This window comes from Nerophis lumbriciformis, linkage group LG12 (genome assembly GCF_033978685.3).
Source record: "Nerophis lumbriciformis linkage group LG12, RoL_Nlum_v2.1, whole genome shotgun sequence".
In the NCBI taxonomy this organism is placed as follows: domain Eukaryota; kingdom Metazoa; phylum Chordata; class Actinopteri; order Syngnathiformes; family Syngnathidae; genus Nerophis; species Nerophis lumbriciformis.
In genome coordinates, this window is record NC_084559.2 from 3,695,124 (window position 1) to 3,710,000 (window position 14,877).

A 14,877-nucleotide genomic window follows, 5' to 3' on the forward strand; every position below is an offset into this window, starting at 1 on the left:
TTGTAGTCTTCTTTTCCTCTATCTTCTTGTTATGGGACATTCATCCTCCGCTGTTGCCATTTCTAATATAAAGTAGTGTAAAGTTCTTACTTATATCTGTCAGTAAACTCGCCATGAAAGCACTAAAACATACCGGTGTCGTTTCCTTAAACTTGGACACACTCATCTATACCTTTGGCCATTCTAAGACAGTCATTTCCAGAAGTTATCTCATCCTGTGAGAAGCCTCCATTTTACTAATGCTTTCCAATGTTGCATAACTGTGTAGAATAAAAATCAAAATACAACATTTCTGTCAACGAAGATTTGTGTCAGCCTTTGATAGTAGGCTATTATAGCTAATATAGACACTTACATCATGTGTTGCCTTCATTATAACACTTATATAGGACTTTTAAAGTCATTTTGATAGTAGGCTATTATAGCTAATATAGACACATCATGTGTTGCCTTCATTATAACACTTATATAAGGCTTTTAAAGTCATTTTGATAGTAGGCTATTATAGCTAATATAGACACTTACATCATGTGTTTCCTTCATTATAACACTTATATAAGGCTTTTTAAAGTCATTTTGATAGTAGGCTAATATAGCTAATATAGACACATCATGTGTTGCCTTCATTATATCACTTATATAAGGCTTTTTAAAGTATTTTTGATAGTAGGCTAATATAGCTAATATAGACACTTACATCATGTGTTGCCTTCATAATAACACTTATACAGGACTTTAAAAGGCATGTTGATTGTAGGCTAATATAGCTAATATAGACACTTACATAATGTGTTGCCTTCATAATAACACTTATATAAGACTTTTAAAGCCATTTTGATAGTAGGCTAATATAGCTAATATAGACACTTACATCATGTGTTGCCTTCATTATATCACTTATATAAGGCTTTTTAAAGTATTTTTGATAGTAGGCTAATATAGCTAATATAGACACTTACATCATGTGTTGCCTTCATAATAACACTTATATAAGACTTTTAAAGCCATTTTGATAGTAGGCTAATATAGCTAATATAGACACTTACATCATGTGTTGCCTTCATTACAACACTTATATAAGACTTTTAAAGCCATTTTGATAGTAGGCTAATATAGACACTTACATCATGTGTTGCCTTCATTATAACACTTATATCAGGCTTTTAAAGTCATTTTGATAGTAGGCTATAATACTTAATATAGACACTTACATCATGTGTTGCCTTCATTATAACACTTATATAAGGCGTTTTAAAGTCATTTTGATAGTAGGCTAATATAGCTAATATAGACACTTACATCATGTGTTGCCTTCATAATAACACTTACACAGGACTTTAAAAGGCATGTTGATTGTAGGCTAATATAGCTAATATAGACACTTACATCATGTGTTGCCTTCATAATGATACTTATATAGGACTTTAAAAGGCATTTTGATAGTAGGCTAATAAAGCTAATATAGACACTTACATCATGTGTTGCCTTCATTATAACACGTATATCAGGCTTTTAAAGTCATTTTGATAGTAGGCTAATATAGACACTTACATCTTGTGTTGCCTTCATTATAACACTTATATAAGGCTTTTAAAGTCATTTTGATAGTAGGCTATAATACTTAATATAAACACTTACATCATGTGTTGCCTTCATTATAACACTTATATAAGGCTTTTTAAAGTAATTTTGATAGTATGCTAATATAGCTAATATAGACACTTACATCATGTGTTGCCTTCATAATAACACTTATATAAGACTTTTAAAGTCATTTTGATAGTAGGCTATTATAGCTAATATAGACACTTACATCATGTGTTGCCTTCATTATATCACTTATATAAGGCTTTTTAAAGTATTTTGATAGTAGGCTAATATAGACACTTACATCATGTGTTGCCTTCATTATAACACTTATATAAGACTTTTAAAGTCATTTCGATAGTAGGCTAATATAGCTAATATAGATACTTACATCATTACACCATGTAGCAACGTGCACTGTTAAATGATCAAATCTGTATTTATGTACGAGTATGTTTGTTGTCATCAGTCAGTGAATAAGCAGAATCTGACGACAATACGTGGAAACAAACATTTTGGCGACGAGGTCTACAATCACATTGTGTTTCTTTCCCTGACATGCAGATTGACTGGCAAGCTCCGATGGATAAGAAGCGGGAATGTGTCATCAAGGGCAAGAGCAACCAGGTAGGTGGACAATGGAGCCGATGTTGTTTAGAGGGATCAAAGGAGTGAAACAAGAACAGTTCACAATATTAGTTTCACTTAAATCAATAGCATTCTCCCTAGTAGGTGCTGGCTTTCAAATATGCAACCAAAGCAGGAACGTACATTACAGATTTGTATACACTAGTGTTGTCCCAATACCAACATTTTGGTACCGATACCAACATGTATTTCGATACCTTTTGGTACTTTTGCACAATCAGCCTTTTCATACCTAACGACCTCACAACAAACTTGAAAAGTCTAACAGATTACTCTTCATTCACAATCAAAGCTGCTCACACGGCCAATAAGGTGGACACTATGATTGACACGTCAATTTAATGTGTATTTTATTTATCCATGAGAGCATTTTTGTTGTAAATTGTGAGGTGTGTCTGTTAAAATCATGGTTGTTTTTACAAATGATGACAGATGTGAACAAGAGCATGTATTGTCTTTGTGTGATGATGGAAATGAGGTGTGGTTGTATTGTATATTAAGTATGTGTCCACGAAAGGGCATTTTATGACTTTTCTTAATTTTTATTGTCATAACTTTTTTGCATGATTTTTGTATCCTTTTAATGTAGGTACCCAGGGACTGCAGATGGAAATGAGCTATTTAGCTATAATCTGGTACAGAACATATCTGTCTTTGAGCTTAATGTTTCTGTGCATTGTCCCTTCAAATAAAGACTAAAATTAAAAAAAAATAAAAAAAATAAACTTTTAGATATTTTTCCACATAAAGGGGACCACAAAAAAATGCATTATTGGCTTTATTTTAACAAAAAAATCTTAGGGTACATTAAACATATGTTTCTTTTTGCAAGTTTGTCATTAAATAAAATATAAGACGACTTGAATTTTAGTAGTAAGTAAGCAAACAAAGACTCCTAATTTACCTGACATATGCAGTAACATATTGTGTCATTTATCTACTTATTATTTTGTCAACATTATTAAGGACAAGTGGTAGAAAATGAATTATTAATCTACTTGTTCATTTACTGTTAATATCTGCTTATTTTCTCTTTTAACATGTTCTATCTACACTTCTGTTAAAATGTAATAATCACTTATTCTTCTCTTCTTTGGATGCTTTACATTAGTTTTGGATGATACCACAAATTTGGGTATCAATCCGATACCAAGTCGTCACAGGATCATACATTGGTCATATTCAAAGTCCTCATGTGTCCAGGGACATATTTATTTATTTATTTATTATTTATTTATTTATTTAATTTATTTATTGTGTATTATTATATATTTTTCATATATTAAACATAATATAAATAATTTAAAAAAAAACTAAAGATTTTGTAATGCCAAAAAATATTGACATAATCATAGTAGTATCGACAAGATTCGCTCCTGTACTTGGTATCATTACAGTGGATGTCAGGTGTAAATCCACCAATGGCATTATTGGCTTTATTTTAACAAAAAATCTTAGGGTACATTAAACATATGTTTATTATTGCAATTTTGTCCTTAAATAAAATAGTGAACATACTAGACAACTTGTCTTTTAGTAGTAAGTAAACAAACAAAGACTCCTAATTAGTCTGCTGACATATGCAGTAACATATTGTGTCATTTATACACCTATTATTTAGTCAACATTATTAAGGACAAGTGGTAGAAAATGAATGATTAATCCACTTGTTCATTTACTGTTAATATCGGCTTATTTTCTCTTTTAACATGTTCTATCTACACTTCTGTTAAAATATAATAATCACTTATTCTTCTGTTGTTTGATGCTTTACATTAGTTTTGGATGATACCACAAATTTGGGTATCAATCTGATACCAAGTCGTCACAGGATCATACATTGGTCATATTCAAAGTCCTCATGTGTCCTGGGACATATTTCCTGAGTTTATAAACATAAAATACATTTTAAAAAAAGGAAAAAATATTTTGTGATGCTAAAAAATATCGATGTAATCATAGTTAGGGATGATGTTCGAAACCGGTTCCCCCGATTGTTCGATAACAAAAGAACCGATTACATGGATTCAAATCCCTTTTTGAGAACCGGTTCCCACTATACTGTATTTTCGCGACCATAGGGCGTACCGTTTTAAAAGGCACCGTGTCAGTTACGGGTGCTGTTTCTGTATTTAACGCATAAATGAGGCACAGCGTATTTTTTGGGCGCAGGCCTGGTAAAACATGACGCTAGCCTGTGTGGTCTGTGGGACCCGTTTTAATTTTTTTATTAAAAGAAAAATGATACAATTAATTTTTTTTTTTCAAACTGAGACTCACTGACTTTGGCTCATTTTCTGTGAAGAACATATATCAGAATACATATTTATTGACCACACACCATACACCCCCCTACACATGTCTATTACATATAAGATGTCCGGGTCCACTGGACCCGGGGCTAATAGAAGTGTGGAAAATGATGTTCTGTGTACCACACACACACACACACACACACAGCAGGCCTTGACAGGAGGAGGACAGAATGTAGGTACACAACATCAGAGGGTCAAAATGTGCGACAAAAGGAGAGCAGACAGTTTTGACAAACAATATTGCAACCTTGTGTGGGAACCGCAGGTGCAGTAACACAAAAGAAGAATCTCTGTGGGATGCAAAAACCGGCAGAGAAATGTTTCCGTGCAACGTTCATATTGTTGTTACTCAGCCAGCGTTTGTGGGTCTGATGGACCCGTTGCATTTTGTGGCTTTTAATGCCTCACAATCAAACACTTTCATGTTAAAATACTGAACAGATGTTTACCTTAACCCAATAAACATCTGTTCAGTATTTTAACATAAAAGTGTGTGTCAACATTGTCTGCTCTCATTTCCTCGCACATTTGACCCTCTGATGTTCTGTGTACCTACACTCTGTCCTCCTGTCTAGGCCTGCTAGGCCTGCTGTGTGTGTGTGTGTGTGTGTGTGTGTGTGTGTGTGTGTGTGTGTGTGTGTGTGTGTGTGTGTGTGTGTGTGTGTGTGTGTGTGTGTGAATTTCCACACTTCTATTAGCCCCGGGTCCAGTGGACCCGGACATCTTAAATGTAATAGAAATGTGTAGGGGGGGTGTATGGTGTGTAGGGATGTCCCGATCCAGGTTTTTGCACTTCCGATCCGATACCGATATTGTTTTTGCATTTCCGATCCGATACCGATACTGACCGATACCGATACTGACCGATACTGGCCTATCCGAGCATGTATTAAAGTTTAAAGTTATTTAGCCTACTTAGTTGTCAGAATCATGTTGAAAAGGGTTTTAGTACTCTTGATAACAACTAGCCAGCTGAATTAGGGGAGTTTGAATAATACACAATGGTTGGTAACAAGAAACTGACCTGTTTATTCAAGGATAAACACAAAATAGACAAAATTATACATGACAAACAGAAATGGTATCATTGAACTAGGGCTGGGCGATATGGCCTTTTTTTAATATTGCGATATTTTAAGGCCATATTGCGATACACAATATATATCTCGATATTTTGCCTTAGCCTTGAATGAACACTTGATGCATATAATCACAGCAGTATGATGATTCTATGTGTTTTGATTGATTGATTGAGACTTTTATTAGTAGGTTGCACAGTGAAGTACATATTCCGTACAATTGACCACTAAATGGTAACACCCGAATAAGTTTTTCAACTTGTTTAAGTCCACTTAAATTGATTCATGATACAGATATATACTATCAGATATATACTATCATCATAATACAGTCATCACACAAGATAATCACGTTGAATTATTTACATTATTTATATTCCAAGGTGTGGAGGGGGGCGCCGGATGTAAGTGTCAAAAAGACAGCCAAAAGAGTTTGATATGAGAATAAATCTAAAGTTAAAATATAGGGTAGAAATGCATCCATTTGCAGGAAATGTAGTCTTGATTTTCAACATTTTCTTTCAAGGCTTGCATGTCTACATTAAAACATTCTTCTTCATACTGCATTAATATATGCTACTTTTAAACTTTCATGCAGAGAAGGAAATCACAACTAAAAAAATCACTAATTTTTTCATACGGTGTTGATGTGGAAATTTTTGCCTCGGTATTTTGATGGTGTGGACGTGTGGCACCGAATGGAGATAAGCGTCTCGACAGTCGTTATAATATTTGAACAATGATGACGAAAACTGTTTTCTCTGTCGTGTCGGTGTGTCGAAAATTGTTATGCGCTTATTTTTTTATTTGATTTTGTGCGTGGCATAGATTTGCTATGCGCAGAGGACGCTTAAACAGTGCGCAATTGCACAGGCGAGCACCTTAGAGGGAGCGTTGGTCGCACGGCTGCGCTAGCATCACAGCTAACGTTAGCCATGCTGCTACCTCTGCTGGGAGAGGACGTATACGTATGTGACGTATGACGTGACAGTATGTGACGTATGTCGTGACAGTATGTGACGTGTGTAAGAAGGTGCGCTGCTGTCTGTGAGAGGGAGACACAGGAAAGAGTGAGAAGAGCCTGTCGTGTAATGCCAGCAGCTAAAAGCAACTGCGTGAGAATCCACAGACCTGTGGATGTGTTGAAGGTGTGCTGGAAAATGCGGAACGGAAATTAGGGAGCAGCAGAAAAGTGGAATGTATTATTTAAATCGGTGCGTTGGAAAACACGGACCGGAGTTTTTTTTAAACTGGATCTGGATCGGCATTTTCCCATGCCTTGCCGACACGCAATTTTTGGCAAATATCGGCAGCCGATCCGATCCAAATATCGGATCGGGACATCCCTAATGGTGTGTGGTCATTAAATATGTATTCTGATATATGTTCTTTACAGAAAATAAGCCAAAGTCAGTGAGTCTCTGTTTGAAAAATTAATTAATTGTATCATTTTTCTTTGAATAAAAAATGAAAACAGGTCCCACAGAACCGAACACCACCAAATTGCACACTGACGAAGACCTTGTCGAAACCGGTCTGTGTTTTTGTAGTGCCTGTGCAGTTTGCATTCAAATTCTAAGAAGGACTCCAGTGTTGCTGGCCTTGTTTTTTGTTTTTTTTAACCACTGTTGGCGCTAGAATTAGAAAAGGGAAGAAATGCAAGACGTGACTGCGTTGAGGGGCTAGTGGAACATGACCGTGGAATGTAGAATCTTTTTAACGAGAACCTCCCGGAACATGCATGGCAATGATCCAACACATCCGGGCCAAGGCAACAAAAGAGAGGCTTGAGCACGAGCTGAAACTTTAGGGTTGCCTAGCGACAGCCTCCGAACCTTCACGATTTGGAGGGTATCTGTGGAAAGAGCGGGAGACGAAAATCCCAGCTGAGGTGGTTCCAACCCTGGTGGACAACGACCATAAACATTTGACCTCTGTGCAAGGCATCATCAGGAAGACGCTCATTTACTGCTCATTCATGTGATCACCTGTGACATTTTGCCATGTTTTCATCCACACCAGACCTGGGCAAATTAAGGCCCGGGGGCCACATGCGCCCCGTTAAGCTTTTCAATCTGGCCCCCCGAGTATTCCCAAATAATTTGTTTTTACATCTTTAAGATGGAAAGTGTATGATGTGCAGTGATGTTTTCTAATGACCGTAAGTCTTGAACTATACTAAGTATTTCAATGGTTGGAATCTGGGCTTTTGCATGATATTGTCATGATCCGTAGTCTGGATCATGTTTTGTGTTTTCTGTTTGTTTTGGACTGCTTTAGTTCCTGTTTGTGCACCTCCTGAGTTTGTTACCATGGCTACTTATTATTTGCACCTGCCTCTTGTGTTCGGGACGCTCACCTGTTGCTCATCAAGAGACATTATTTAAGCCTGCCTTTGCCAGTCAGTCGGTCTGGCTTCTTTGTTTGCTTCATGCTCGCGTCACCTAAGTTCTGTTTGTCCCCTAGCCCAGTGTTTTTCAACCACTGTGCCACGGCAGACATCGGGGGCGGTACCACTGGATTGGCAGACCGGGGTGGTGGTTCCTCTCTTTAAGAAGGGGAACCGGAGGGTGTGTTCTAACTATCGTGGGATCACACTCCTCAGCCTTCCCGGTAAGGTCTATTCAGGTGTACTGGAGAGGAGGCTACGCCGGATAGTCGAACCTCGGATTCAGGAGGAACAGTGTGGTTTTCGTCCTGGTCGTGGAACTGTGGACCAGCTCTATACTCTCGGCAGGGTCCTTGAGGGTGCATGGGAGTTTGCCCAACCAGTCTACATGTGTTTTGTGGACTTGGAGAAGGCATTCGACCGTGTCCCTCGGGAAGTCCTGTGGGGAGTGCTCAGAGAGTATGGGGTATCGGACTGTCTGATTGTGGCAGTCCGCTCCCTGTATGATCAGTGCCAGAGCTTGGTCCGCATTGCCGGTAGTAAGTCGGACACGTTTCCAGTGAGGGTTGGACTCCGCCAAGGCTGCCCTTTGTCACCCATTCTGTTCATAACTTTTATGGACAGAATTTCTAGGTGCAGTCAAGGCGTTGAGGGGATCTGGTTTGGTGGCTGCAGGATTAGGTCTCTGCTTTTTGCAGATGATGTGGTCCTGATGGCTTCATCTGGCCGGGATCTTCAGCTCTCACTGGATCGGTTCGCAGCTGAGTGTGAAGCGACTGGGATGAGAATCAGCACCTCCAAGTCCGAGTCCATGGTTCTCGCCCGGAAAAGGGTGGAGTGCCATCTCCGGGTTGGGGAGGAGATCTTGCCCCAAGTGGAGGAGTTCAAGTACCTCGGAGTCTTGTTCACGAGTGGGGGAAGAGTGGATCGTGAGATCGACAGGCGGATCGGTGCGGCGTCTTCAGTAATGCGGACGCTGTATCGATCCGTTGTGGTGAAGAAGGAGCTGAGCCGGAAGGCAAAGCTCTCAATTTACCGGTCGGTCTACGTTCCCATCCTCACCTATGGTCATGAGCTTTGGGTTATGACCGAAAGGACAAGATCACGGGTACAAGCGGCCAAAATGAGTTTCCTCCGCCGGGTGGCGAGGCTCTCCCTTAGAGATAGGGTGAGAAGCTCTGTCATCCGGGAGGAGGTCAAAGTAAAGCCGCTGCTCCTCCACATCGAGAGGAGCCAGATGAGGTGGTTCGGGCATCTGGTCAGGATGCCACCCGAACGCCTCCCTAGGGAGGTGTTTAGGGCACGTCCGACCGGTAGGAGGCCGCGGGGAAGACCCAGGACACGTTGGGAAGACTATGTCTCCCGGCTGGCCTGGGAACGCCTCGGGGTCCCACAGGAAGAGCTGGACGAAGTGGCTGGGGAGAGGGAAGTCTGGGCTTCCCTGCTTAGGCTGCTGCCCCCGCGACCCAACCTCGGATAAGCGGAAGAAGATGGATGGATGGATGGATGTGCCACGGCACACAAGTGTACCGTGAGATACAGTCAGGTGTGCCGTGGGAGATTATCTAATTTCATCTATTTGGGGTAAAAATATTTTTTGCAAACCAGTTATTATAGTCTGCAAAGGATGTGTTGTTGTTGAGTGTCGGTACTGTCTAGAGCTCGACAGAGTAACCGTGTAATACTCTTCCATATCAGTAGGTGGCAGCCGGTAGCTAATTGCTTTGTTGATGTCGGAAACAGCGGGTTGTCAGAGTGCGGGTAAAAAGGTGTCTAATGCTTAAACCTGAAATAAACAAAAGGTGAGTGCCCCTAAGAAAAGGCATTAAAGTTTAGGGATGGCCGTGCAGAACAAAACTAAATCTGAACTGGCTGCAAAGTAAACAAAAACAGAATGCTGGACGACAGCAAAGACTTACTGTGGAGCAAAGACGGCGTCCACAAAGTACATCCGAACATGACATGACAACAAAGGATAAAAACCACTGAAATATTCTTGACTGCTAAAACAAAGTAGATGCGGGAAATATTGCTCAAAGGAAGACATGAAACTGCTTCAGGAAAGTACCAAAAAAAGAGAAAAAGCCACCAAAATAGGAGCGCAAGACAAGAACTAAAACACTAAACACAGGAAAACAGCAAAAAAGTCCAAATAAGTCAAGGTGTGATGTGACAGGTGGTGACAGTACACCTACTTTGAGACAAGAGCTATATTGATACATGCTTGGTTATGCTTTAAAGTCATATCCAACAATTGCGACAACGACTCTTTACTGTCAAATCGTTTTTTTAATGATTTCTGCTGGTGGTGTGCCTCCGGATTTTTTCAACACAAAAAATGTGCCTTGGCTCCAAAAAAGGTTGAAAAACACTGCCCTAGCCTATGCTAAGTTTAGTTTCGAGTGCGATTGGTTTTCTGTTTTTGTACCTCTTTGACTGTTTTTTGAGAATTAAATGATGTTCCTACCTGCAAGTCCTGTCCGGAGTCGTCCGTTTGCATCCCGGGAAAACGAACCGCGCAGTAAGCCACAACCATACCGTGACAGATATACTAGTTACTATGGTAATCTAATTAGTTACTATGGTAATGTAATTGTTTACTATGGTAATCTAATTAGTTACTATGGTCATCTAATTAGTTACTATGGTCATCTAATTAGTTACTATGGTCATCTAAGCACTGTGGGTGGGGAGCTTTTCCACAGAGTGTTTCCAGAGCCTGAAATGCGGGTGTCAGGGACAAACGCGGAATTGAGATTTTTACAACAAAGTTCTAAAGCTTAGTGATATATCAGATTGTAAGTGGATTTTTTTTGTTTACCCTTCACGTTCATATTTGTTGCATTTTTGTTGCATTTCGCTTGATTGTAAAATATGTGGATGGAGAGGGGGTGTGACGTTCATATGTTGTCAATATTCAGTGTTTTATCCTTCATAGTTAATATTGTAAATTAGAGATGTCCAATAATGGCTTTTTTGCCGATATTTTCCGATATTGTCCAACTCTTAATTACCGATTCCGACATCAACCGATACCGATATATACAGTCCTGGAATTAACACATTATTATGCCTAATTTTATTGTGATGCCCCGCTGGATGCATTAAACAATTTAAGGTTTTCCAAAATAAATCAACTCAATTTATGGAAAAAAAAAAATGCCAACATGGCACTGCCATATTTATTATTGAAGTCACAAAGTGCATTTTTTTTTTTTAACATGCCTCAAAACAGCAGCTTGGAATTTGGGACATACTCTCCCTGAGAGAGCATGAGGAGGTTGAGGTGGGCGGGATTGTGGGGGGGTTTTCTAGGAGGTATATTGTAGCGTCCCGGAAGAGTTAGTGCTGCAAGGGGTTCTGGGTATTTGTTCTGTCGTGTTTATGTTGTGTTACGGTGCGGATGTTCTCCCGAAATGTGTTTGTCATTCTTGTTTGGTGTGGGTTCACAGTGTGGCGCGTATTTGTAACAGTGTTAAAGTTGTTTATACGGCCACCCTCGGTGTGACCTGTATGGCTGTTGACCAACTATGGATTGCATTCACTTGTGTGTGTGTGAAAAGCCGTAGATATTATGTGACTGGGCCGGCACACAAAGGCAGTGCCTTTAAGGTTTATCGGCGCTCTGTACTTCTCCTTACGTCCGTGTACACAGCGGCGTTTTAAAAAGTCATAAATTAACTTTTTGAAACCGATAACGATAATTTTAAAACCGATACCGATAATTTCCGATATTTCATTTCAAAGCATTTATCGGTTGATAATATCGGCAGTCCGATATTATCGAACATCTCTATTTAAGGACTAAAAAAATAATTCCTCTGCTATCTTAAAGGGGAACATTATCACAATTTCAGAATGGTTAAAACCATTAAAAATCAGTTCCCAGTGGCTTATTTTATTTTTCGAAGTTTTTTTCAAAATTTTACCCATCACGCAATATCCCTAAAAAAAGCTTCAAAGTGCCTGATTTTAACCATCGTTATATACAACCGTCCATTTTCCTGTGACGTCACATAGTGATGCCAACACAAACAAACATGGCGGAAAGAACAGCAAGCTATAGCGACATTAGCTCGGATTCAGACTCGGATTTCAGCGGCTTAAGCGATTCAACAGATTACGCATGTATTGAAACGGATGGTTGTAGTGTGGAGGCAGGTAGCGAAAACGAAATTGAAGAAGAAACTGAAGCTATTGAGCCATATCGGTTTGAACCGTATGCAAGCGAAACCGACGAAAACGACACGACAGCCAGCGACACGGGAGAAAGCGAGGACGAATTCGGCGATCGCCTTCTAACCAACGATTGGTATGTGTTTGTTTGGCATTAAAGGAAACTAACAACTATGAACTAGGTTTACAGCATATGAAATACATTTGGCAACAACATGCACTTTGAGAGTGCAGACAGCCCAATTTTCATCAATTAATATATTCTGTAGACATACCCTCATCCGCGCTCTTTTCCTGAAAGCTGATCTGTCCAGTTTTGGAGTTGATGTCAGCAGGCCAGGGAAGCTAGGGTCGATAGGGGGTTTAGCTCGCTCGTCTGCGGGAACAAACTGCCGCCATTGCTTGCCGTGCTACCGAGGTCCTTTGTCCCTGAATTGCTCACACACTCCGGCAGATTCAATGGGGGTCTGGCGGCAGATTTCTTTGACTTTATCGTTGGAAACGCATCTGCTTTGAGTGTCGCAGGATATCCACACATTCTTGCCATCTCTGTCGTAGCATAGCTTTCGTCGGTAAAGTGTGCGGAACAAACGTCCAATTTCTTGCCACTTTCGCATCTTTGGGCCACTGGTGCAACTTGAATCCGTCCCTGTTCGTGTTGTTACACCCTCCGACAACACACCGACGAGGCATGATGTCTCCGAGGTACGGAAAACAGTCGAAAAAACGGAAAATAACAGAGCTGATTTGACTCGGTGTTTGAGAAATTGGCGGATTGCTTCCCGATGTGACGTCATCGCTCCGAGAGCGAATAATAGAAAGGCGTTTAATTCGCCAAAATTCACCCATTTAGAGTTCGGAAATCGGTTAAAAAAATATATGGTCTTTTTTCTGCAACATCAAGGTATATATTGACACTTACATAGGTCTGGTGATAATGTTCCCCTTTAATGTAATTGTTATTTTCCTGACCTACCTCGCACTGTGAATGCAGAAAAAAGGAAAAAAAATAGCCACCCGTCTTGGTGAACATCTGTGATTATTCTGCAGAATATTGAGAAAAATACCACTTTATAATATGCATATTCCGGAATTTGCCATATGCTGTTGGTACTGTTACATTCGTGCATTCCTTTAATGTAATTCCATCCGCTTGAAACTGGCCCCCGTCTGCCAGACAAGCTTCATCCTGATTATCCTAACTAATTGCAGAGTGTGTAAAAATGAATTTAGAAAATGATGAAAATGTTCTCACTGAAAAGCGGATGTGGCTTTGCTGCTTCAACGGCAACATTAACTCCACGTACTGAGTGAGTCAGAGCTGCTGTACACATGTAAGCATGTGTTACCAATTCCTTCCACGGAGCTTTGATGTTTTTTTGCCACGGACCCCCAAAAAAAGCCCTGCTGGGCTCATGCACTATACACACATTTAAAACAATCCCACTTTAGTTCCTGTTTTAAGAAGCAACTGTGTCAAATATTCTCACTTTTCAAAGGTAACGATTGTCGTACTGTCCGGAAGGTAGTTCTCCCAACAATTATGTGCAAGGGTTAAGGCTCATGAATAGGGATGATTACCAAAACTCTGTATAAGGCGGGGGTCAGCAAGCCGCGGCTCTAGAGCCACATGCGGCTCTTAAGCGGCGCCCTGGTGGCTCCATGGAGCTTTTTCAAAAATGAATGTACAAACCCTGTTTCCATATGAGTTGGGAAATTGTGTTAGATGTAAATATAAACGGAATACAATGATTTGCAAATCATTTTCAACCCATATTCAATTAAATTCACTACAAAGACAACATATTTGATGGTCAAACTGATAAACATTTTTTTTTTTGCAAATAATCATTAATTTTAGAATTTGATGCCAGCAACACGTGACAAAGAAGTTGGGAAAGGTGGCAAAAAATACTGATAAAGTTGAGGAATGCTCATCAAATACTTATTTGAAACATCCCACAGGTGTGCAGGCTAATTAGGAACAGGTGGGTGCCATGATTGGGTATAAAAACAGCTTCCCAAAAAACGCTCAGTCTTTCACAAGAAAGGATGGGGCGAGGTACACCCCTTTGTCCACAACTGCGTGAGCAAATAGTCAAACAGTTTAAGAACAACGTTTCTCAAAGCGCAATTGCCAGAAATTTAGGGATTTCAACATCTACGGTCCGTAATATCATCAGAAGGTTCAGAGAATCTGGAGAAATCACTCCACGTAAGCCGCATGGCCGGAAACCAACATTGAATGACCGTGACCTTCGATCCCTCAGACGGCACTGTATGAAAAACCGACATCAATCTCTAAAGGATATCACCACATGGGCTCAGGAACACTTCAGAAAACCACTGTCACTAAATACAGTTGGTCGCTACATCTGTAAGTGCAAGTTAAAGCTCTACTATGCAAAGCGAAAGCCATTTATCAACAACACCCAGAAACGCCGCCGGCTTCTCTGAGCCTGAGCTCATCTAAGATGGACTCATGCAAAGTGGAAAAGTGTTCTGTCCACATTTCAAATTGTTTTTGGAACTATTCGACATCGTGTCATCCGGACCAAAGGGGAAGCGAACCATCCAGACTGTTATCGACGCAAAGTTGAAAAGCCAGCATCTGTGATGGTATGGGGGTGCATTAGTGCCCAAGGCATGGGTAACTTACACATCTGTGAAGGCACCATTAATG

The 14,877-nt window shown here is 40.0% G+C and overlaps 1 protein-coding gene across 1 annotated transcript in view; it reads left to right on the top strand.

Annotated features, from left to right (window-relative positions):
* LOC133623021 (semaphorin-4C-like) overlaps positions 1–14,877 on the top strand; it is a 441,154-nt gene that overhangs the window by 362,323 nt on the left and 63,954 nt on the right. The window contains exon 5 of the mRNA XM_061985929.2: positions 2,152–2,214. Within this exon, the coding sequence (XP_061841913.1) occupies positions 2,152–2,214 (63 nt within the window). The remainder of the gene's footprint in view (positions 1–2,151; positions 2,215–14,877) is intronic.